General features: G+C 45.1%; 1 protein-coding gene across 1 annotated transcript in view; it reads right to left on the reverse strand.

The window, feature by feature from the left end:
* The window catches only part of afg1lb (AFG1 like ATPase b), a 44,503-nt gene that overhangs the window by 16,783 nt on the left and 1,771 nt on the right, over positions 1-25,949 (reverse strand). The window contains exons 3-7 of the mRNA XM_056294832.1: positions 23,469-23,532; positions 23,192-23,293; positions 22,812-22,939; positions 19,082-19,181; positions 9,048-9,106 (exon numbers count right to left, since the gene is read on the reverse strand). Coding sequence (XP_056150807.1) covers positions 9,048-9,106; positions 19,082-19,181; positions 22,812-22,939; positions 23,192-23,293; positions 23,469-23,532 — 453 coding nt within the window. The remainder of the gene's footprint in view (positions 1-9,047; positions 9,107-19,081; positions 19,182-22,811; positions 22,940-23,191; positions 23,294-23,468; positions 23,533-25,949) is intronic.

Raw genomic sequence — 25,949 nt, forward strand, 5'->3', positions numbered from 1 at the left:
AGCCTTTATGATTTGTGTCTACCTATAGCCAGCTGATGGGTCCCGCCAGGCATCCCTTCAAGGAAGCGCGAGGGGAAAATAAGAGTGGCGAAGAGAAAAGAAAACACAATCAGAGATGATTCCATCGGTTATTTATAAGCGGATGACGCCGAGGCCTCGAGGGTCATCACTTGATTATTCATCTCGATGGGGATTGTCAGGTTCTCACTCCTCCAAGATTTCAAATGCACGCATAGGCTGCACACACACACACACACACACACACACGTACACACATCCCGCCCCCGCCTCTGCCACAGCCTCTGATCGGTGGTGCGTCTCCTTCACAGCTCGGCTCTGCATCTCCTGCAGCTGTCTGCACGCTAAAGCTGCTTGTAATGCTTTATTTCAACGCCGCTCGCACGGCACTCAAACTGCCACAACTTCCTGCCCCGTGCATCTATCCGAAGGCCCGCACGATGCACTTCAAAATACTGCTTTATACACGGAGATCGAGGTTTTCTTTCCGCACTGAAAGCAGCACTCGTGTGCGGTTCTCGTGCACGGCAACACACACACACACACAGCCCCGCAGAAAAAAAGATGACGGACATGAGAATCACAGCCTCCCTTTGAAAGAAAGTCATCCAAACACATGTAGCTTAGATCAAGTCATTGTCCGAGCCGTCCCCCCTCGGTCTCTCCGGACAGCCGTTTAGCATAAAAACAGCCCCCCCCCCTCCCGTTTCCACAGCGCCCCCCTCCTCCACTCCCAGTGCCTGCACCATATCTTTCTCTATCCATTACTCCTCAAAAAGTTGCTTTAGAGTTTTTCAAAGAGCACCGTGCCATTGAGCTGCAACAAAAGCCAAGGATAGCTGACTACTGGGCCTTGATGAGGTCCACTCCCTCATTACCCGGTAGCAGAAAACATTTGATGCTTTTTTTTTTTTGTTTGGCCCAGAGAATTCACCGGGCCTCAAAGAAACACGGGGTGGGAAGGCTGAAAAAGAGATGGAGAGGGGACAGCGAGAGAGAGAGAGCGGGAAAGAGAGAGAGAGAGAGAGAGAGAGAGAGAGAGAGAGAGAGAGAGAGAGAGAGAGAGAGAGCGGGAGAGAGGGGGGGGTGTCCTTCATTCATCCATGTGTGTCTTACAGCCTTGTGTGGAGGGTGGGTGGGGAGAGGGGTCGAGAGACAGAGAGAGAAAAGAGAGAAAGCTTAAAACAGTGCCTTTATGCTGGCAAGTCCTGGACGACTCTTCTGACATCAAAGTGCTTTCACTAACTGGGAAGCTGTTTTGTGTGTGTGTGTGTGTGTGTGTGTGTGTGTGTGTGTGTGTGTGTGTGTGTGTGTATGTGTGTGCGCTTGTGTGTGTGTGTGTGTGTGTGTGTGTGTGTGTGTGTGTGTGTACGTGTTGGTGGCAGTGGGGTGTGTAACAATGTGAACACCCTAATTACACCTAATGATCTATTCCCTTACAGTGTGACCGCCTTGGGCCAGGGAGGTTTGTTCTGAGGGGTCGTTCTCACAACCTCCCCCTGCCTCGGCTGCTCCTCTTGGGGAAACATCTTTTGAGTGTGGGGCTCCGCCTTTCGTGATCCAGGACCCCTCTGGACCCCCCATTTGCTCTTCTCAACTTCCCCCCCGCCCCACCCCACAACAGCCCCACCCCAGCCCACCCGGCCCCATCCAGTCCAAAAACCCGGCGCCTCCTCAACGTGTCCTCCCGTGTACTCAGCCTCGGCTCAGAGGAGGTCATGATATAGCTGCACCGGGCCAACACGACTAGCGTATGACACTAGCTGTGTTTGCTGAGGTATACAAGAAAGCGGGGGTGGTTGTCCTTAGCGGGAAGAGACACAAGCCAGTATGGGGCGGGGGGTCGCTAGTTCAAATCTCAGGACGGGCTGGATAATCCTAATTTAGCCCGGGCTAATACGTGAAAGTCTGCCTGTGTTGGGATCCCATCGTGGGTTTTGTGCCCTTGAGTAAAGCACTTCAGCCCAAGTGGCGTCTCTCTGCAGCTGATGGTGTGCTAGTCTCAGTCTGGGCAACACAGGCAGCAAAAAAAAAAGAAGAAAAAGAAATCAAATTTCTAATTTTAACAAATGGACTGACAACATTGAATTCATACGCACTGCCCAGATCTTAAAAAGCAGACTTCTTGGATAATATTAATTTAGAAAAAAATCAACATAAAACAGTTTTAGTCTCAACATTACAATGTCAATGGGATAGGGAGGAACAGTTTATCAGTTTGACTGAAAAAAGAGACAGCGGTAATAAGTAGAGAAGGAAAGGTGTACACATAGCCGGCTGCACAGGTTACTGCAGCTGCATGTTCTGAACACCCAACAGGATTAAAATCTTACTTATCCTGCAAATGCACATGGTGTCATCTGCATGTACCAGCAGGTATATGTGCACCTCTAAAAAAAAGTATTCAAAGTTGTAAATGTAATGAGACATCAGTAAGATGGCAAAAAAGAGCTACCAATAAATCAAGACGCCAACGGGGCAGGGCCAGACCGCTTTCTTTATTTACCAATGAAGAAAAACACATTGGTACTTTTCCAAACGGTTCGCTTCTGGGAAGAATGGACGTGTGCTTGCCAGGCACACACGGAGCGTAGCATCGCCCAGCCGCTAAATACGAGCGAGGACAATGAAAGTCATCAAGAATATCAACATGGGTTTAATTCAGCTTGGATGGCAGCAGGCTTTTCAAGAGCCGTCCTTGCTTTTTCCATTTACCCATTTATATTTTACGATGTCTTTATTTAATCCTTTTTTTTTCACCTGTGCAGAGTAATGGATCAAAAATAATGTAACAAAAAGTGGAATAGAAGAAATGCTAGAATAGGGAGGAAACCCACATCTAACTAAAGACGGTAAAGGGTTGAGAATGGACACATGAACGTGTGTGTGTGTGTGTGTGTGTGTGTGTGTGTGTGTGTGTGTGTGTGTGTGCGTGCGTGTGTGCGTGTGTGCATCTTGTTTGCCATAGCTATAATGACACTTAATTCAGGACTATCTACCGCTACAAAATGACTGATTGAATGAAGTCAGTTAAATCAAATTAAGTCCTGGTTTAGTGAATGTAAAGTGTGTTAAATTGCACCGTAGGCTGTGTTCAAAAAGCTAAAAATGACCGTCTTCAGTTTCCATTTATTACTGCCTGCGCTCTACTGCAAAGAAATACACCAAAAAAATATTTAGTTACACCAAAATAAGAAATCGTATTTAACTTTTCGTATCTAAAAGCCTTGAACATTCAGCAACAATTCATTCGTAAATGACTAATATTGTGTATTTCATACCTTTATCGTTAAGTGTTCACAATTGTCGGAAGAACTGTAAGGGATTGGTCCAGTCCTTGTTAATATTCATGAGCTAACCTTTGAGTGACAAGTACAAGCAAGGGTTGTTGGTAAGTTTGTGTCGTGTTTTGATGATTTGATCTGATTGGCTGTATGTAAATGAGTGTCCGATGACATCATGACTAATGCAAAAAAAGTTCAGCTGACAGAAAGTGAACTGCAAGGAGCTCTGTTAGAAAGAGAAAAATAGAAAACATCATATTTTATTACTTTTTTTGCAGGAAGACAGTAGAAAATACACGACTATTAAAGCAATAAGTAATGTTGGGAAATATTAGCGGACTCGGCTGTGGATCTAAAAGAAAACATTTATCATTTCTGTCGAAGCTGCAGGTTGATTTGGGAAAGCGGAATAACAATGAGAGAGGGCTGCGTGGTGGTGGCGAGGAGGTCCCATCTAATCAGAAGTCAACAGTTAAATAAAGACATCAACCCATGGGGACAGAGGGGAAGGATTAACCTCTATCGTTCCAGCTTCAGGTGGCGGGGAGGAGAGGTCAGAGCCGGCTTTCACTTTTAAACTCCTTCATTCATTCCTCCGCTCGCTATAGAAAGTCCCTCATGCACGGCAACAGAACGTGTGGACAGAGAGCGGGGCCTAAATCAGTGCTCCCCGCGAGCTTTAATTCAATCTACCGAGGGTCAGCTGGTTAGCAGGGCGACCCCTGCCTAACGTTAAAACTGACCACAGATCAGGCGGCTATGGAGGGCACACTACACCCCCCCCCCACCACGTCGAAAAGAAGAAAAACAAAAAAACAGATGGCTTCACAAAGGAGAACATGAGACCCTGAAAGAGAGGGGGTAGCGTGGGGCAGAGATGGATAGGAGGCATTCAGGGCCTTGATGAGGGTGGATTAGAGAGGGCAAGGGTGGTAATGAGAGGGAGCCCAGGGGGTCGTTTCTGGATAAGGGTGTCCTCAAAGGCCTCCACGGTTGTACGGGAACAACTAGTGTGTTGAGGTGTGTGTGTGTGTGCCAATTATGTTTGTATTTGTTTGAGGATACAGTAGAGCTCTGGTGACTGCCAAACCCTCTCATGTTGCATTATGGGTGTTTATATGGCAAGTGATGACATGTGGCGCTGAGTGTCCCAAAGACCTGGTCGTTGTGTAGATGTTGCCTGTAGTCCAATGCTGCTGTGGTGCCCTTACAAAACTAACTGCACCCTGTTCAAACACCATCTTATCTTTCTTCTTCTCCTTCCCTAAATCAGATCAGGGGTGTGATCGGACACAAGCTGTGGTATTACAAAACTCCGATGTAATTCATTACAGTTAATATTAATGTTCCCATGAAATCAAACTAGATGTTTGAGTTTTTTATCACATATGTCTTGCAGTGATCGTCACCTATACGCCAGTATCTGGCCCAACAATTACCAAAAAGTCATTTTGTAGGTATTTTTTAATGGTATTTTAGAGTTTGTAATTTCCTGGAAAACTATGAAAAATGCCGATGACTCATCCTTCATTCGGGGCATATACTAATTTTGCATCGAATGAAATGCTTTGGACTGCGGGATGAAACCGGAGCACCCAGAGGAAACCCACGCAGACGCAGTCCAAAGACATGCAGGTCAGGTGAATCAGCCACACTAAATTGTCCCTAGGTGTGACTGTGTGTGATGGCCTGGCGGCCTGTCCTGGGTGTCTCCCCGCCTGCTGCCCAATGGCTGCTGGGATAGGCTCCAGCATCCCCGCGACTGAGTAGGATAAGCAGCTTGGATAATGGATGGATGGATGGATAGATGAAATGCTTTCTCGAATTTTTATGTCCCTCCCCCATGACTAAATTCGGCCAGTTACCGACTGGCATCGGATCTCGGTTCAAACATGTATGGCCTCACTCCAAAAACAACTTCATCATGGTCGTCTTCTTCCTCCATTTCATCCCTGTCCGATTCGTTGGTAAAATCCACGGGTGAAGGTGAAGGTGGCGGTCAGAAGTCCTCGACAACAGAGAGCAGGCTGCTCTCACGGCTGTTCTCTATGTTGAGCTAGTAGCTACCGTCAATCTGGAATTTGGCAGGGGGGGCACACATTGGCTACTGTAAATGCCAATCAATATCCACGATAAGTCCCTCCATAGCTTCCTGTTTTTACAGGAAACACATAAATATGCGGAATCAAATAGCACTCTGCTAGCCGCTTCATGGGCACTTTGAAATAACACAGCTTTTAACCGGATAACAATTAGCCTCCCTCCAAAACAAATGTGTGCGGAGCATTTAAAACAGTTGTTTGGGGGAGAAATTAGAATATGAGATGTGAGAAACGAAAACTTTAAATAAATTACACATTCATTTTTTTAAAGGTTGATCTGGTAAGACCTTCACCCGAATTCAGCCCACAACCCCCTCAGGAGGTTTAAAGATATGGTGAACGGATAAACCTCCAATCTATCAAGCTCCTCTCCACTGTAGGTTATAGCGCTAAATAATACAGAAAAAAAGAATAACGCTGCAATATTTTTGCTTTTTTTTTTTTTTTTACAATATCTATTGCAATACCAAAGTATAAGAAGGAGTTATATAATTTAACTTTCAAAAATCCATTTGCAAAGAATTTATCACTTGCGCAATGATTTGGGTGATTTTAGAAGGGGATTAAGGCAATTGTCCAAGAAGTCATTAAATCAGATGGAATTACTTCATTTCTCAGATGGGCCAGAATATTTTTCTTCAAGAGTTGTCATAAAAACACCTTGCTAGATTTCCTTTTCTATCAAGCAATAAGAATTTTAGCCTAACATGACTGACGGCAGGGCCGCCCATAAGGAGGGATAAGGGGGGAAAGGGGGAAGGCTTTCAGGGGCCCAGCCACGGGGGGGGGGGGGCAGCAAAAATCGTGTTCATCCAAAATATAAGCAATGACAATGGCAATACTTGCTACTGAGTGTGAACTGGCTAAACCAATGGATTTTAAAGACATTATAAATGACTTTGCATCCAGTAAGAGAAGGAAGATGGCTGGATATGAGGCAAAGATGAAGCCATAAGGTAAGAAATTGCATTTTCTACTAAGAAATGTATAGTGTAGCAGATCTTTGTTGACTTTGGTGTGTTTAAGTGTGTCAAAGAGTTCTATTATGGTGTGTGTGTGTGTGTGTGTGCTTATGTATCTTCCATTACTGAGTAAGTCTCTCTCAGTTTACATGTATGTGTTTAGTAAGAGATAGAGAGAGCATGTATATGCATTGATATGAAAAAAAAAACAGATTTTGGAGGGGGGACATTCACAGGACCTTTTCAGGGGCCCAGCCATTTCTATGGGAGGGGCAACTGATGGGTCCAATTTTTGTTACAGGACCTTTTCAGGGGCCCAGCCATTTCTATGGGAGGGGCAACTGATGGGTCCAATTTTTGTTACATTGCGTCCTTTCTAACGTGACCCTTGGACATGTCAATTCTGAAACAGATTTTTCAGTCCTATAGGTTGGGTCAATAATCCACCCCCCACCCTGATCATCATAAATGATAAGGCTCAACCAAGTATCTCTGCAGGGGGGTTGTCCATCCATCTATCCATTATCCAAACTGCTTATCCTGCTCTCAGGGTTGCAGGGATGCTGGAGCCTAGCCCAACAGTCACTGGGTGGCAGGTGGGGAGACACCCTGAACAGGCCGCCAGGGTGGTTATGTAGTACCAAAAATAAATAAATAAATAAATAGGAGAACCAGCCATCAGTCTTATCACAGACATCTTTATGTTGGATGAGGGTCAGGGGTCAGGAGTTAAACACCACTTTGTTTCTTGTGCAGTATATTGAAGTTGAACATTACTTGCCTGCCACTATTTCATTTTAGGGATGCACCAATACCGATACTGGCATCGATTATATGGCCGAAACCAGGCAAAAACTGAGTCATCGTATCGGAAATTTTACCTAAGACTAAAATCTGATACCAATAGCAAAGAGTAACATGTCATAAATAAAAGCAAAATGGCTTGATTTACTGCATGTTCAGCACATGAGAGCCTGTATTTTCTAATGGTGGAAAAAAACGGATTCTTTTTTTGGGGGGGATTTTTCTCCCCAATCGACTCTGCGCATGACTGTAGTCCACTGACTTCCGGTTTCTACTGCATTGGTCATACCAGTTTCCTGTGTGTTGGCATGTGCTGTTGACAATGGCATATTTTTCACGATGCCTGCAAGATTTACCATGGATAAATGTCAACGACGTGCACAGAATTGTCGACCAACTTTCTCCTGCACCTACCAGCAAACGGGTGAAAAGTTTCAAGTTGTACATATGAAGTTACGTCCACAATGCCGTCTGTCCGTCCATCCATCCGTCCGTCCACCCGCTCATCCTCATTATTGTGGACATCTTGCAGGCACCGCGAAAAATATGCCATTGTCAACAGCACATGCCAACACACAGGAAACTGGTATGACCAATGCAGTAGAAACCGAAAGACAGTGGACTAAAGTTATGCACAGAGCCGATTGTATCTGGCCAATTATCCCAATCTTCTGAGCCGCCCTGGTCACTGCTCAACCCCCTCTGCCGATCCGGAGAGGGCTGCAGACTACCACATGCCTCCTCCGATACATATGGAGTTGCCAGCCGCTTCTTTTCCCCCGACAGTGAGGGGTTTCGCCAGGGGGACGTAGAGTGTGGGAGGATCACGCTATTCCCCCCAGTCCCCTGTCCCGAACAGGTACCCTGACTGACCAGAGGAGGAGCTAGTGCAGCGACCAGGAGACACACACACACACACACACACACACACACCTCTCTCTCACACACACACACACACACACACACACATTCGGCTTCTCACCTGCAGACACGGCCAATTGTGTCTGCAGGAACGCCCAACCAAGCCGAAGGTAACACAGGAATTCAAACCGGTGATCCCCGTGTTGGCAGGCAACGGAATAGACCCCCCGCCGCTACCCGGACGCCTGCCCGTATTTTTTTAATGATGGGGAAAAAATTATTCTATCTCGATTATTTTGCCCATTTACCCCAAACTAATGGTCTAAGTCTGCACTGTTAAGTTAAACTTATAAATCAGATTGGTACTTGGTACTGGCTGATACTTAAAGACTCATACTATCAGCGGTGAAAACGTGATATCACAGCATCCCTATTCAAATCTTCTTTTTTTTTGAATACCTGCAAAAGGTACAAGAATGTGTTCACCCTCTCTTGCAAAATGCATAACAAAATGTTATCCTGCAATTATTTATGATCACGGTCACTCCAAACACATCAGTGATCATCTGCGCTGCGGGCAACATAATGGCCCTACCTGCTTACAATAATGCTATTAAATTGCAAAGTAGTTTTTTTTGGCCAGCAATGCCAACCCCCCCCCCAGCACCCCTCACCCCCACACTCACACTTTGCTTCCGCCCCCACTTTTGAAATGCAAGCAGGGCTGGTTCAGTCGCTCAGCCACCTCCCATTCACATTACCTGGGCCCGCTCTCTCTTTTTCCACCTCTCCGTCTCCGTCTTTCACTGTGACGTGGTATGATCAAAGACAGCTTTGTGACACCGTGTGGCGTCCGGATAGGAATCCACATCAAACCACACATGAGCAAATTGGAAAAAAAAAATAAAACAAAAAACAAGAGCCACAGAGGGACAGACATGTGTGTGTGTGTGCAAGTGGGCAATAAACAAATGAATAAATTAAAAAGGAGAGAAGAGGGGTGACTTTGTCTGTACCTTTAGCATGTCGATGAAAGGCAGAAAGGTGTCCCTCTGAAGTCCGTTTTTGTACAGATCTGAAAGAGGAGGGGAGAGCCTGCATTAGAGCTGCTGTTTAGCCTCCTAATAATGTCATTCCCCTGCCGCAGATTGGCAGATAAAGTGGCTATTGATGAACTGAAGGATGGGTGGGGAGGAGGGGAGAAGCACAAAAGGACCGGGACCAGGGGAGAAAAATGGATTTCTCCACCGGCAGCGGCGGCAACATAAAATTCATTACATTCCCAAACAATGGTGGTGGGAGAAAGGACTGTCGCCTTTTCAGCTCGGACAATGTCCACAGCGGCCTGCTGAATAGAGGTTTCAATTAGCTCAGCTGGAACAAATTACATCTGAAGTAGCAACCCTGATAGACAGATAAAACAGATAGGGATTCACGCACACACACACACACACACAACCTCACACACAACCTCACATACACATACACACATGCAACATGCAGGAGCTTAAGCTCTTTACAGTTGTAAATGCAAACAAGCGGTTGTTGGTGATGTTTGGGCTTCAGCTTAGTAAAGCAGGACCTGACAAAGAAATACTACTTGCTTGGTAATTGCTACGTTGTAACGGCTTGTGCTGTGAGGAACACGCAATTACTGCAGGTGTTGCAGAAGGTCTGTGCGGTGACGAATGTGCTGAATCACACAAACTCAGGTTGAGCCACACAGTGAGACGGCGCCATCAGTTTGCTAACGTTTCATACTAGCTGGCGGCCGAATGCGGTCAGCTGCACCACTTCACCTAAAGTCACACAATAGGAGATGACGGACCAATATATAGAACAGCATTATTTACTAATGCGGACTTGGGTGAGTTGGTGTCTATTGTAGGAGACCAGGGGGTGGTCCAGTCCTAAACTCAACTAGAAAATGCTACCTTTACCCCCCCTCAAATAAAACAGGTAACCTACTTTAAGGCCTTTTGATACAGGCGTCTCCGAATCAGTGAAGATGGAAAATGCACGCCTTTCATCTCCAGTTGTCTCTTGAAGCTCTTAGCGCTCCATTAACCATGTAATTAAAACCAAGCAGGCTCTCTATCAAGTTTGCATGGTTTGACGCTTTGTTCTTAATAGCGGGTAAATGTCAGGGATGCTTGTTTTTTTGGTTTTGTCGTCACCAAGAGCCATCTTATTGCCAACCTGTCTGAAGCCACTCAAAGCTTCCAGACATCAACACTGTCAATGTGAGGAGGAACAACAGGAGAGAGAGGGAGAGCGAGAGAGAGAGAGAGAGAGCATCATGCTTTTATCTCCAACTCACTCTTTCCCTCATCCACCTTGCTCCTCGGTCAGTAAATGCAACATCAAAGCCTGTTTAGAGAGTGTGGCACGTCTCATCAGTGGGGGTGTATCAAATTTCCCCTTTTCTTCTCTCGTGTTTCATTGCTGTAAACAGAGAGTTGGTGCCGCCGTCCTGCAGAGCTCAGCTGCTTCCCGCTGAGGCCACTCATGATGGAACTTGTTTGAACTCAAGGGAGCGTTAAGGCCTCTTAGGTAAAAGTGTCAACTGGACTTTAAATACATACAACACAGCAGATAGCTAGAACCATGCTCAGTGTGAAACGTGTTTTTGATGGGTTCTGGTTGTGGCTGGTGAAGGGTTGAGTGTACCTTCGACTTCGAAGCTAAAGTGTTACGGATTAAAAGGAAAGGACCAAAGGTTTTAATATGTTATGATATCGATACTGTTTTGTAAATTCTTGATCAATTTATGCCTTCATTAAGGTCTATAATGGAGCCGGTGATGCAAGTAATCCCTATATTAGTGTATCGTTTAATTTTCAGCACTGTGTAACTTGTCAGATGTGATAATAGTAAGGAAAATGTTGAAGCATTGAAAGTTGAAGCATTACAAGAGTAAATGTAACGTCATGGCCTCTTTCTTAAGTTCCTGTCTTCAAGTGTTGCCCGCCTCCTTAATTACCCTCACTTGTGTCTAATTACTCACCTACCCCTGATTTTGTCATTAGTCTACCCTGGGCATATATACCTCCTCATTTTCCCTGTTACTTCATCAGTTTTTCTTTGTACCCCTGTGTCAAGGAGTTCCAGCTCTTTACCGCTCGTGTTCCTGAGCAACATTCTGACTAGCTTCTGTGTGTTAACTCTGCCTTTGCCTAACGTTTTAGATACCTCTGCCTGCTTACTGGACTGGTTTTGACTAAGCGTCTGTGTTTTGGAATCTCCCTTTGCCTAATGTTTATTGGATACCTCTGCCTGTCTATTGGACTGATTTACTGTGTACCGAACCCATCTTCAGTAAAAACGTTTGTTCTACCTGCCTTGTGTGAGTCGTGCATTGGAGTCCACTGTTTGTTGGCACCTCTGGTAAAGTACGAACTGGCCAACATGGACTCAGCAGACTCTGACTCTGTGCGGGCCGCTCTCCAAGCCCAGAGGAGGAGGATTCATCACCAGGAGGAGCAGCTTACCTTGCTTCATCAAGAGATGAAGGATTTGTCAGCCAAGTGTCTTGACGTCCTACCACGGTCACATACATTTTCTGGTTGATTATGTGCAGAAGATGCAAACTCAGCCCAGTTCTACTGCCGCTCCTCCAGCACCCACTCTGACCGCTGGTTCTGTCTCACCTGCCTCCGCCAGCTCCTGCTCTTCTTCACATCTCTTAGGCGGAGCAGTTTCCTGGCAACTCCGGTGACTGTTGGGTCCACTGTGGTCTCCACTTTGAGCTTCAGGCAGCCTCCGACCGTAGGTGGCGTTATGTTATCTTCCATCTCTCCGGCAGAGCGGAGACTTGCGCCATGGCACAATGGAACAGTTCCCCATCTGTGACTCGCTTGATCTCTTGAGTCTTACAAGGATTTTCCAACGTGTCACACCCAGATGAGAGGCAGCGAGAGCATTAGCGGGTCTGGGTCAAAGTAAGAGAAGGGTGTCTGACCACACCATTGAATTCCGCACCCTGACAGCGGCTGGAATCAGTTGGCTTTGTTTGACGCTTTTCTCTATGGACTGTAACTCTATTTGAGAAATGCTTATCACTTGGTGAGAATAAGGGAGGAGGATGCGTGTAAGACTGCTTTTAACACTCATAGCGGCCGTTCGGCCTCACAGTGCCCCAGCTGTTTTCCAGGCGCTGGTCAACGACGTCCTCACATGGAGGACGATATCCTCATCTTCTCCCCCGACGAAGAGACCCACATTCATCATGTTCGGTGTGTCCTCCAGCGCCGCCTCAACCATCAACTCCATCAAATCTGAAAAGTGAGTTTCACGTCTCCACTATATCCTTCCTAGGGTTAATTTCTGAGGGAAGAATTCAGATGGACCCAGCTAAAGTTAGCACGGTCTCAGAGTGGTCCATTCCGGTCAACCGCAAGTACAACGCTTTTTGGGGTTTGCAAATTTCTACACAAGATTCATTAGGAACTTGAGTATGGTGGCTGCCCATTGCATGCTCTAACCTCTCCCGTTGTAGTTTCTGTGGAACCCCCTGGCTGACCAGGCCTTTCGGGGACTAAAGGAACATTTTACTACAGTCCGTGTTGATCTTTCCCGACCCACACCGGCAGTTTGAGGTGGACGCCTCTGATGTTGGAGTGTTCTCCCAATGCTCAAGAGGGACAACAAACTCCATCCGTGCACCTTCATCTCACGGAAACTCTCTGCTTCCAAGAGAACTTACGACATGAGTAACCAGGAACGATTGTTAAGGTGGCTTTGGAGGAGTAGCGACATTGGCTAGAAGGAGCGGAGCACCAGTTTCAAGTGAACTGACCACAAGAACCTGGAGTATCTCCCAACGGCGAAGAGGCTCAACCCCCGTCAGGCCAAGTGGGCTCTTTTCTTTAATCGTGTCCATTTCTGTCCTATCGCCCTGGCACCAAGAATGTTAAGCCTGATGCTCTCTCTCGCCTGTTTGACCCTGACTCTGCCCCAAGTCCCCCTCCTATATTCTGGTATTGTCAAGTTATTTAGGGCAATTTGTTTCAGCTTCTGCCAACACTTGAAAGGCCATAGCCAAACACAGGGAATGTATGGCACAACTCAAATGGCAATCTTGAGTCTTGTGTTTTGTTGAATTATTTTCAACTGTCAAGCTTACTGATGATTTGTGTTGTTGGGTTGAAAATTACAAAGAGGAAAAAATGCTGCTATTGCCAATTTCATTCCACATGTACAGAAAATAAAGCTAATTTTATCACTTAATCATTCTTTTAAGGGTATGAACCAAATGACTCTCACTTGTATTCTACATCTTTTACCAAATTAAATCTATAACCAACCATATGTACTTGAATACTAACCTCAAACTAATGGTAAACTACACAAGGCAATCTTGAGTGATTTAGCTTAACGTTAACATTAGCCTAATAACAATGCTAACCAGCAATGAACTCTAACGGCAACAAAGGATTGATTAATAAGAAATCAAACTTATATAGCGTTTTTCTAACGCTCAGTCACTTTACAATAAACGGCGGTGAAACAAGACAACAGAAACATAGCACAAACATACAGGGGTGGATGGGAAGGGGGGGGGCGCTACGAGAGGGAGAAGCGGCAGCCACAATTACCCCACAGGTGGCATCCCTGTAGACGGCCAGCAAGATGAAGCTCTCCCCGCTCCAGTTTTGGTTTAATTCTGACTAGCTGGCTCTCGACTAGCACGCATCCACAGCTCACGCCTCTCTCCCGTCGTGAGCTCTTTTTCTTTTTTTTTTCTTCCTTCGTGGCCTATGCACAACAACCGCCAAACTCAACTTCTTTCTATATCAAAATAGAAGCTGCCGTTCATTTAGGATCTGGCAGCACACCTCCCGCTGCAGGCTCCTCGCACTGAACCCAAGGGATCATCTCACTATTTCCGAGATTGCCCGAGTCTACTTTGGTGCTCCTCGACTGGAAGCAGGGACAACCTGACGTCTTTGGGGAATTGTGACAGGAATCTTGTTGGTGGGCTTCTTCCCACTTCTGGGGCTCCTACTCAGGGTTTTCTTATGAGCCAGATTTCATGTCATTTGAAGAAGTTAAGTTCATATATGGAATTCCTTCAAAGTACTTTTTAAATGTCTTCAATCGTGAAGTTTTATATTGGCCAAGCAGCGTAATAGTTTGAAACTTCCCCCTCTATCCATCCTAGAAGATCTTATTCTGAAATCTTTAGATTCTAAGGGGCAGGTGTCATACAATGTAAGTAATAGTCTTCACACATATATTACAAGCGCGGAGAACAGATTGCAAGAGAATTTAACAGAGGAAGAATGGTCGGAAGCACGCTCTTTAGTTCAAACTGCAAACACACATTCTAAATTACTGCAGTACAAATGGATAAGCAGACAGTACATTGCTCCAACTAGGCTGCATCACTTTAACCCTAATATTCCCAACACTTGTATTACATGTAATTGCCAGAAAGGGTCTTTGTTTCACTGCATGTGGGAATGCCCTCAGATAATCGTTTTTTGGAATAAGGTGCTGGATCTGTCCAGTCAGATCATTGGTGGTAAAGAGCTGCCTCTTAATCCCTAATTATGTATACTGAATATTTACCTAGATGGTTTTGTGACCTCTAAAATGCAAGATCCCTACTCAACATCTGCTTTTTGGAAGCTAAACAGTGTATAGCCTGCTCATGGATGAAACAAACAACCTGTATAATTTCACAATGGCGGAAAGGAATTACTTTTTACTTTGCTTGAGAAAAGATAAATTGCATGACAAAGAAATAAGATTGACAAGTTTTGGGGCATTTGGAATCATAATATTGAAGTAGATGGATGGAATATTGAACTGATTGCCATATTGAACTGAATGGGCCATTACAAAGGATGGCAAACATTCACTTCTGTAAACAATATACCTAGAAAACAAATAGTTTTAAAATCAAATAGTGCAACTGGTTTAACAAAAATGGTATAGAATGGGACAGACCATCAAAAGGGTGGCAAACATTCTTTCTGTGGAAAGTGTATATGGAAAAATAGTGCAATTGGAAGTAAGAAGTCTTTTCAGAGGTCAGTGAAAGTAGGGCCCTGCCTCTGGTCCCAGGGGTAGCATGGGTCTTGACTCCAGGAGGTGTGTGCGGGTATTGAGGCTGTGTGGTGACAGCCCTCTACCGGATCATTTGTCAGAGTAGAGAAGTCATGCCCTGAAGAACGGCAATCTCCTGCGCTTTCTCCACCCATGCCTCTCCATACCCGCTCCTTGTACTCCCACTGCTCCAACAACCAAAGCTGTTCTCGCTTGTTGAAGTCCTTGTCCATCTCACTGAACAGGTCCTTCATCTCTGCAGATACTTTCCGAGCATGTCTGGTTCCTCTTCCTAGGTGTAGAACGACACGACTCTAACAATAGCAACAAGAACGACATTAGTTTAACAGTAGTCACAAAGCCAGCTAGCATTGTTAGCTATCATCCATTACTTGTGTAGTGCTCTGTATCATGTAAGTACCTTGACTACATGAATAAATACGAGCAATCAAAGGTCAAATATAATCTTACCTGTACTCAAAACAAAACCGTTGATCGAGATCAGTTTCATGGACTGGAATCTGCTCTTCAGTGTCGTTGTATGGTGTCTTGGGGGAACTCGAGGTGGAAAGGGTCTCCAGGCTTTTTGAGGTGGAGGCCACCTCCTCGCTCCCAACCAAAGTTCAAGAAGTTCAAAACATCGGCAGACAACGGACAGCACCCTCAACGGCAGATGGAGACGGATGCCAGACACAGGCTGATGATGTGGACAAGTGGGTGAAGAATCTGTCCGACAGACAACTCACCCAGGCAGAGAAAGACATCCTTGCTAAGGAGCTGAATTTTGCTGTCACTCCGAGGCAACTCCTGCTGGTGGGACTGATCACAGCCACGGAATCGGCGATCCATAACAACAAAATCACAGACCTGGAAGCAGAGCAACTGTGGACGAAAGTTTCAGCCTGCCTCAGCAAAGTGAAGCCGCCACCGTCCAACATCAGCAGAGACAACAGGAATGCACTCGCGACTCAGTAAGGACAATAACATCATCATTCTTCCGGTGGACAAAGGTAGATGCACTGTTTCATTAAACCAGACAGACTATCATGAAAAAGCTATGACATTACTCAAAGGCAGATGCACTGTTTCATTAAACCAGACAGACTATCATGAAAAAGCTATGACATTACTCAGCAACATAAACGCTTATGTTCCCCTGAAATGAGAACCAGGCAGGGGTTACAAGAAAAAGGTGATAGATTGTCTGAAGCGGTTAGAACAGGACAATGCTATTGACAGAATTTTGTACCAGATTATACCCAGAGGAAGCTACACCTAGTCTGTGTGGTTTACCTAAGATACATAAACATGGTGTGCCATTACGGCCTATTGTTAGCACGATTAACTCGGTGACCTATAACATCTCGGAAGTTTCTGGTATTTATTAACTCATTGGTAGGCAGTAATGAACACCACATTCAGAGCACTATGGATTTTGTGGATAAGGTGAGGGACATCATTATGGAGAGGGATGAAACAATGGTCTCTTATGATGTTACGCCTCTCTTCACATGCGTTCCTGTTGATGAAGCAGTGGAGGTAGTCCATATGAAATTACAAGATGACCCCACCCTTAGCAATAGGACCACCCTTAACACTGACCAAGTGTGTCTGCTTCTGAAGCTGTCATCAGCCCATGTACTTCACATACAGGAGGCAGTACTATAGGCAGAAACACAGGTGTGCTATGCGTTCCTCAGTTTCACCTATAGTTACCAACTTGTATATGGAGAAAGTGGAAAAGAGGGCTCTAATGTCCTATTCAGGGACACCACCTAGCCATGGGTTCATATTTGTGGATGACACCTGGGTTAAAATTAAATCTCAGGACATAACAAAACCAACCACATGAAATTCACCAGGGAGGATTTGAAAAATGGCAGGTTACCTTCCTTGACTGTGAAATTACTATTGGTGATGGGGGACGTTTGATTGTTGATGTTTACCATAAACCAACACATACTGATCAGTACTTAAGGATCGACTCTCATCATCCACTGGCATACAAACTAGTACCCCTTTCACACTGGCCAAAAAACCTACTAACACCCATCTTTGGTCAATGTAACGCTGACCACCAAAGGCGGATGTTAGCGGGTTTTTTTGGCCAGTGTGAAAGGGGTATAGGAGTCATCAGGATGCTGCACCATCAAGCTGACAATGTTCCCACCGACACAGCAGCCAGAGAAGGAGAGAAATACCACATTAAACAGGCCCTGGTAGAGCGCGTACCACATATAAGGCTGAGTCTTTACGGCAGCAGCCTGGGTTCGAATCTGGCCCGGACCCTTTGCTGCATGTCATCCCCTCTCTCTTCCCTGCCTTTGCTGTTTCTCTCTACTATCACTAACAAAGGTGGAAAATGCAAAAAAAAAAAAGAAAAAAAAAAGGCCCTGGTTAAGTGTGGTTATCCTAACTGGGTGTTTGTCAAAGCCAGGAAGACACCCTAACAGTGCACCTGCCAATCGAAGAGAGGAGAAGGACAACAGTTACCTAAGCGTAAACCAGTGGCGATTCCATATGTGGTGGGAGTGTCGGAGCAGTTGAGATGTTTATTTTCCAAACACCGCATCTCAATTGCTTTCAAACCCCAAAACACGCTGCGCCAGAAATCAGTCCATCCCAAGGATTGGGTCCCCCAGCACAAACAGAGCAATACAGAGTACACTATTAAGTGCTGGGAGTATTACTATGAATTGTATATTGGGGAAACCAAACAGACTCTGGCACAGCGCAGAAGAGCTACCTCGTCAGGCCAGGACTCCACAGTCTACGCCCATCTACAGGCCAGTGGACACTCCTTCAAGAATGAGGATGTGCACATCCTTGGTAGGGAGGAATGGGGAGTCAAAGAGGTCATCTATATGAAGTGTGGGGGGGGGTGCTAAGAGTACATCTGTCGTCATCTTACAATGCTGTAATTGCAACTATTCCCAAATCCTCTGTGAATAGCACACACTGCCATTGTTATTCTAATTAATAGTCACGGCAATTTGCATATGAATCCGATCGCTGGTTTCAACTGTGATGAGACTGTGCCGGTTTCGGTCGTTATGCAACTGTGCTGTTTATAAGGGTGGGGATACCTGCAGTCAGCTGAGACTGACAAAAGTCACTTGAGTGAGTGATGAAACGTTTCTCCAACTAAACCTTGTGTCCAAATGAACTGATTCAACGTTCCGGGACTTGGATGTTTGTATTCTTTCAGTTTTGCGCCAGTTGCATGATAGAAATATCATCAACACGCCAACTCGTTCGCTATGGATTCTCCAGACAATGACCTGCTGTATTCACACGGGCTCAACTGGACATTACACAGACTTTGTACTCGGGAACCGGCAGGTTAAAGTCCATTTAATGTCCGGTCCAACTGATTCAGACATTTGCGTTCTCACATTCCTCTGGGTAATGTATAGATAAGTTCAGGGTTGCAGTTATGTGAAAAGTGCTGTTGTCTGTGCTTAGTCAACAGACAGGCTTACCTTTATATTACAAATAATGGCGAACACCATAAACAACAAACTGAGCTTCAAAGGAGTAAATATATGAACTGGGGGTTTGCTGACTATGCACAGATTAATTCAGATTGAAAACCCGTGTCCCAAGGCTGAAACAGGTTTGACCAGCTAGTTCTTGAGATTTTACTCGATGTGTATTCGAGATGAGGGTGTACAGTTCCTCATTACCAAACCTGTGGATTACTTTAGAAAGCAGAGAGGGCAAGCCACTCCCTTTGGTCTTTTTTCTTCAACAGCGACAGTCGAGAAGGAAACAAATCGGAGGCACTACAGGAGAAATTTGGACAATACAAATCTAAGGGCAACAGCTCTGTGGGATATGTTCCTCAGGTATGAATGAGTGTGCGCTTAGTAAAACGAGGTTGAGGATGAGAGTTCATATGCAATGACTTGGAAATGTCATTAAAAAACAAAAAACAAAAATAAAAACAAAGTAATTTGCACACATATGACCTCACACATGCACGTATTGGTCATACCATCAGGGGGCCTGTTGGAGGTGGCCACCACCACTACGCCCGTCTTAAACAGGGTCTCAAACAGCTGCTTCAGGATCACTGCATCGGCGATGTCTGTCACCTGACAAAACAGGAGCAGAGGAGAGATGAAATGAATTAAAGCTGGATTCGTCTTTTTTTTGTCGTGAAAAATGTGTGTACGAGCATTAGGTCAAACTTTGTCATGAAGGGAATCAACCCTCCATTTCATGTTGATTAGTGCCATTCAGGTGTGATTGTTCTATTTGTTCCCTATGGTCATGGTCATACACACACACACACACACACACCCCTTCCTCTGGGCCACTCTGACTGACTGCAAATGGTCACGCAGCAGCTTTTCTGAGGACAAGTACCTGAGGCAAGGCAGCGAGGCTGAGCTAATCAACTGAACAGAGGGTGAGAATGGGCGAGAGAACAAGAGAGAGAAAAGAATAATGAAAATGGAGCAAAATGAATCCAAGCAGGGATCATAATGGCAGGCAAAGCCTGTACTCCAGATGTCCATATAAAGGTGTGTTGGGCATGTGTGGCCGCTGCACCACACAATGCTATGAGCATATTACACATTAACGCTATTCAATTGTCCACTGCCTTTTCCATCTGCAGTATTTCTATGAGTCCACAATAAGCAAAGGTCTATGACAACACTGGAGCGAGGACGTTTACGAGTCGTCGACTGTTAAATGAAGAGTTCCGACCTTCCTATTCACTATCGAGTGCACTCACCTTTGTTTTTAGTCTCTCATTTTCCCTCTTTTTAACCTCCGTTGTTTTTTCGAGCGTCCATGAAAGAGCCGTCCATGCCATCCTGTACTGCACAGCAATCGAGTGAAGGCCCGCATTTTGCACCATGTCCAGGACTGATTCAGCAGTTTACAGACTGACTTATGGGAGCTGACCATCTTGGGAAAACAATTTGAATAGTTCCACTTCCTTGCTACCCAGAGGGGCCAGTATCAGGGACACAACAGACAGCATCTTCTTCTTTTATACAGCAAATCAATTAACAAATCAAGACTTTGTTCTAAATTTCAAAATGGAACATCGATCTTTGTTTTGTTTTTTTACGATGCATTTTTAAAAAATCACCACCAAAGAAAACGTTTAACTTACAACTGAAGGACTAACAAGACTTGTTTTCCAAATAGTGACAATGGGGAATCTAGAGACTAATTTTAAACCACAGAAAATTCATCTTCTGTCACTTGGCGCTTGAATAATTTTTTGGTCTTAATTGGAGCTGATACCAAAACTGGATGCATGTTGGATAAAAGAAAGAATTTCCCATCATGTGTTTGTCCCGCCTCCTCCACTCGTTCCTTATTACCTACTTTCCTATTTAAAACAGCCACTTCTGATGGCCATACCCACAACATATGTTGCTTTTCATACTGTGGAGAGTCTCCTGCTTATGCATATTAGCCCCACTGCCCTTGCCAATACCCTTTCAACATTTGTGTTAAAGCCTTGATTTCTGCAAGAGAGGTGGCTGCTTGGGGCATCAAATTAAAGTGTGTGTGTGTGTGTGTGTGTGTGTGTTTGTAATGAGAATCAACCGAAAGCCAAGGCTCTATGTCTGTCTGAATGGGCCCCGCCATTTCCTCCAATCACAGGATTTTATTTTCATTTCAAAAGAATCATTTAAAAATGACCTTTTATACAACCTGGATTTGTTTATTCATGTGCCCTCAAGGTGGGCATACTCTGAGGGCCAATATTGATTGCTGAATGAAAGGGGGGGGGGTGGCAAGAAGAATGGGAAGCTAGAGAATGAGATGGGAGGTGGTAGTGGAGGGGGTCTGAGGTAAAGCACTTGTGGAAGACAAAAATAACGGCGCAATCTCTGCCAGCCAATGCCGATATTTAAATGAGCATCCAATTACTCAGGCAGCCGTCAGTTTGCAGCTAGGCACACGGGTGCCAAATTAAACCCCTTTTGATGTTACACCTCTTTATGTATACAACCTATGAGCAATTTCACAGAGCGCCGCGCAATGACTGGGGCCCTGAGACAATGACGCTGAAGCGCTTTCTTCTCACTCTTCTTTCTCGCTTTACCATCTCCCGCCATCCTTCCATTTCAGACCTCTCAATGGCAAGTATTCATTAGGAGAACTGGGTGGGGGGTGGGGAGTGTGTTGGGGGGGGCTACAAAAGGAGGGAGGGGGGCTACAAATTACTGATAATGGCACGGCGCTAATGAAGAGAATGGAGAAATGTCATTAGCATTTAAGAGGATAAGATCCATCTGACCCGCTGCCGCCACCGCCAGTCGCTTTCTAGCGCCACTCACTTAAGGAAGCAGAAGAGTGCGGCTGATACCCATCACTTCATTTGCATGGCTGAGTGGTCGAGGATGCTGATTGGTATAGACCCCACAACCTCTCCTCTGCACCAGCGCCCCATCTCTCCCAACCTCTTGTTATGCAGGGCAAACAACACGCACACATACATGTCTGCTTGTTGTCCACGCATTCACCGGTAGCGACAGTTGGCGAGCGAAAGCGCCAGAGAGTTTAAAATATGGGTGACAGAGACAACATAATAAGCGATAGCGGAGAGCATCCATACCTCCTCTGACCCATAACACCTTGCTGACATCATGCAAATCATATGCATGACCATGATCGGTAAGAAAAATGATATGCTGTTTTCAACAGACAGTCTGGCTCACTGAATGACAGACACAGCATAGGCCCCTCAGCGTTGTAATGAACGACTATCTTCAAATAGGCTCACTCGTAATAAAAAAAAGACGATCTGCAGAAGTGCTGACCATTTACAAGGTTTGAATAGTGAGCTAATCTACAAGAAGAGCTGAAGGTGACTCTTGTGGTGTGTAGGCAGTAAGCAGCCTGTGCGGCTTGGTTACACATCGTGGGCCCCACTATGCCTTTGCCATACACCATGACCTCTCTTCAAGCATCTGATGGTGCTGCTATATTTGAAAAAGCCACTGGGTGTCCCCACTCTTGTGTTTGTTGGTTAGCCAGAATCAAAACCAAGTCGTCACGCTCGACTGAGCGAGACATGAGACGCGGGGTGTGACTCGACTCAAATGCTGTACGCAGAACATGTGAGGCCAGACGTAACATCTCTCTTGACCGACACCGCCGTGAGAAACCCACTCTCTCCCTAAAGCAATTTCACCTTTACCTGAAAAAAACCCCCCAAAAACAACCCCACAATAACGGGATTACTTCCTCTCCTTCCTCTCCTCTCTAAGCATCTCTTTCTTGTGAATGATAGCATGCTCAGTCTAATATGCATTGGCTATTTACTGGCCCTAGACTGTTGGGCCATCCTCATTTATGAAGCAGAGGATATATATAAAAAATATTTCATGTACACTGCACAGCTGCTGCGTTCTGCAGCGTTTACTAGTAGAAACATTGTGGCTAATACTATCTAGTACCCTCTACTGGTGTCTCAGTAAAACTATTTAGCTATTTTGTGCAAGATATTAGACTGATGTCACAAAAACAAATATTCCTTGTTCTTTTTGTTTTATTATAGCTAATTTACATCTGCTTGAGAATGGAGGTGCCCACTTAAAGCTCTAGACTAGAGACTCTTGGTCTTGCTTTCTTTTTTCTGTCCCACACACACACACACACACACACACACACACACACACACACACACACACACACACACACACACACACACACACACACACACACACACAGCCTGCAATACACTCACTCACCTGAAACTCGTCAAAGCACAAGAGGCAGGTTTCATTGCTAATCTCCATGGCAACCGGCGATATGGGGTCATAGGTGAACATTTTCCCTAGCCTTCGTTTTGGCAGGCTTTGTTTCTGCTGATGGATCCCTGTTGGTGGCACAAAAACATCAGGCACATCTTAAAGCACACCTGCATCCGCAACTCAAGCCCCTAACAATGCCCAAGAAAGTGGTAATTGCACATGTATGCATAATGATAGACAATTAGCGGGAGTGCCTCAGGACAAACAAGAGTGGTAAATATAGGATCTTCCGTGTAAGGGAGTCATGGAAGTTCCACAAAAGTCAGGCAAGCCAACCTCAGGTGGTTACTCCCATGCCGTGGGCAGAGAACACTAACTTTTGTGGATGTCCAACATGAAGCTGTTGAAGTGGACTCTCTTTTTACATCCGTTCTCCACACCGGAGTAAAACATGTCCATGAGCATGGTCTTCCCGGTGCCTGATAGTGATGGACAAGCACAAGGAAAATATCAATGCTTCATTTTTTTATTTTATTTGCTCTCATATCAATCTGCTGGGTGTCGTTATGTATCAGTTTAGGGAGAAATCACATATTGTATTGTGCATGTCCTTCACGGTACAGGAGAACCCTGTATATGATACCATATCCTTACCAATGTCTCCATAGATATAGAAGCCCCTGGGTGGTGGTGGAGGTGGGGGTGGAGCTGGTTCCTCCTGTAGGGAGGAAGACATTTGCAAATAATTGTCAAACCTGTTTAATATTAAACATTTTAACAGATGTTTATCATTCTAAACAGTATTTCCCCGTGAGCATGGAGAGCCCCTCTTGATGAAAGAAAAAGACTCAAATCAATGACAAATTTCGTGAATCACGTGTTGAATAATTTGTCAGTAAAAAGGTGCATGACAGTATAGTCGGTGACCTAGATAAACGGCATTACATTCATTATCACATAAGAATGAATCATCGTTTAATAAACAAAGTATGCTGAGGCATTAAGCCACCACTGCAGTGTGAGGTTTCACATTATCCAGACGAGCCCACTGCAGGGGAGGAAGACAAAGGGGATCTAATCAACAAGACAAGCCAGGGTTCCCACGAAAGAAAAGCATCATCAGAGGAACAATAGGGGGATTTGTCAGACAAAACGGGGAGGACTGGATGAGGCTCTATTCGAGATGGAGTGGACTTCTCCATGCAGCCTGTTTAGCGCTGCTAATTGTGATACGGTGCTGTTGCATTGAAGTGATGCTGGAAGTCATTGTGCTGCCTGCCTCCTACCATTTAAAGGTCCTGGCTTAAAAGAAGTTTTTTTTTCGTGTGGTTTGGCTGATAATCAAATTGAAAATGTATGGTAAAGTCTTGTTTCTGAAAAGCAGGTCCAAGAAATGTTACTCTAGCAGGATATGTTACAGAGGATTTTCATACTCGTGTGGACCGAGGGTCGGTTCCTTTTTGAGTAACCTGGCATGATAAATTAGTTTCGGAATCAACTTTCAAGATTAAGGATCATTCCCGGAAAATTTTACTTATTCTGTAATTAGTGGAGCTATTTCTCAGGATCAGTTGCCTTTCAAGGAGCACTTGACTCTGTTATATGTAGACAATGGCCGATTCAAGAGCAGAGAGAAAAAAAAAAAAACTTGTGTCCCATTCTCTTCCTCTCTCTGCATACACCCCCCCCTAATTTCCTCCCTCCTAATTTTCCTCTGTTCACCCCTCCTCCCCATCTCTGCTTGACCTGTCCAGTGCCGGATGGAAATTCTGGATGAGCAACAAGCCTTTCCTGTCTGCTTTGACATAACAGTGTGTGACTTCTCCCTGACTTCCCAAGCTGCCCTCTGGCATGGTGGGATAGTTGTTAGCAGTGGCTGGCAGCCATAGGACTACGGCAGAGTGGAGAAGGACAAGGCCGTCTCTCAGTCAGCTCCAGGCAGTCTGTCTACTGTTGTTCTTTGGCCTTGTCTCGCCCTATGGTAGAGCATATAGACTGACACACAGGTGGAAAGTTCACCACTTAATATGGCCGCATTAGCTTTTAAATGACAAAACTGCTTTTGAGTGATCGAAGCAAATCTACAAGGAGTCATCTCTCCCGTGGACAAGGTGAATGGAGTGACTTCGAAATTAGGGCAACAGATATTACTGCTCTAAAGAGGATCTACGCAGGAAAAAATGCATGGTGCAAGTCTGACTTGAACAGAGTGAATTCTTTGAAACAAAGACCCATTGTTCCCTGACCTTGCGCAAAACCCCGCCATTTTTGGGTCAGTATTAAGTCAAGTGTACTTTCCTCACAGACTTGGTCAGTTAGTGGAGGACAATGGCGGCACTTTCACAGAGAAAACAGACACCAAGAGGACAGTGGTATGACCTCATTCAAACCAGAATAATTGCATAAGAACTCCAGTCAGTGTGTGTGTGTGTGTGTGTGTGTGTGTGTGTGTGTGTGTGTGTGAGACATACTAAGGAGTAAGCTGGGGGGGGTGATGATTTTGACAGCTTGACACCTAAGTATTTTTCAGTGTCCAGTATCAAAAGCAAAAAAGACAAGAATGTCCCAGACAATAGGGATCCCCTCATTACTGCATAAGGGACGGTGAGAGTGAGAGGGGTGCCGGGACGAGCCCAGCGGGAGGTCTGCCCTGCTGTCTTCCAAAATCTTTCTCCAACCCTGTGTGTTTGTGCCAGCCAACCAACAAAAACTCCCACCACCAAACACTAGACAGTCAGCTCCCCTGACCTAAAAACAACAACAGCCCCCTACACTGTTCCAAAACCCAAATGCACAATACACTTCCCAGACCCCTTCCCTCCCTTTGACCTGAGCCCCATGGCCACTATCAGTGATAAAACTGGGGTACAGTACACAGAACTTTCCGAAGTGCTCCCATATGTCATATGTCAGTAGAGATTAATGAAAGAATGAGAGTCCAGATGCTTTGCCATAAAAGGCTTAAATAGACAAAATGCAGCCTTTTCCTGTATATTGAGGCCAAGTAGGCCTCTAGACCATGCTTTATTGTTGTCAACTACCATCATGGAAGTTAAATTAAGATTAAATGCACTATAAGAAATTATGGTAAAGGGAAAATAATGGTTGGACATTAATTCAAATATGGCTCAGCTG

This window comes from Lampris incognitus, chromosome 15 (assembly GCF_029633865.1).
Source record: "Lampris incognitus isolate fLamInc1 chromosome 15, fLamInc1.hap2, whole genome shotgun sequence".
In the NCBI taxonomy this organism is placed as follows: domain Eukaryota; kingdom Metazoa; phylum Chordata; class Actinopteri; order Lampriformes; family Lampridae; genus Lampris; species Lampris incognitus.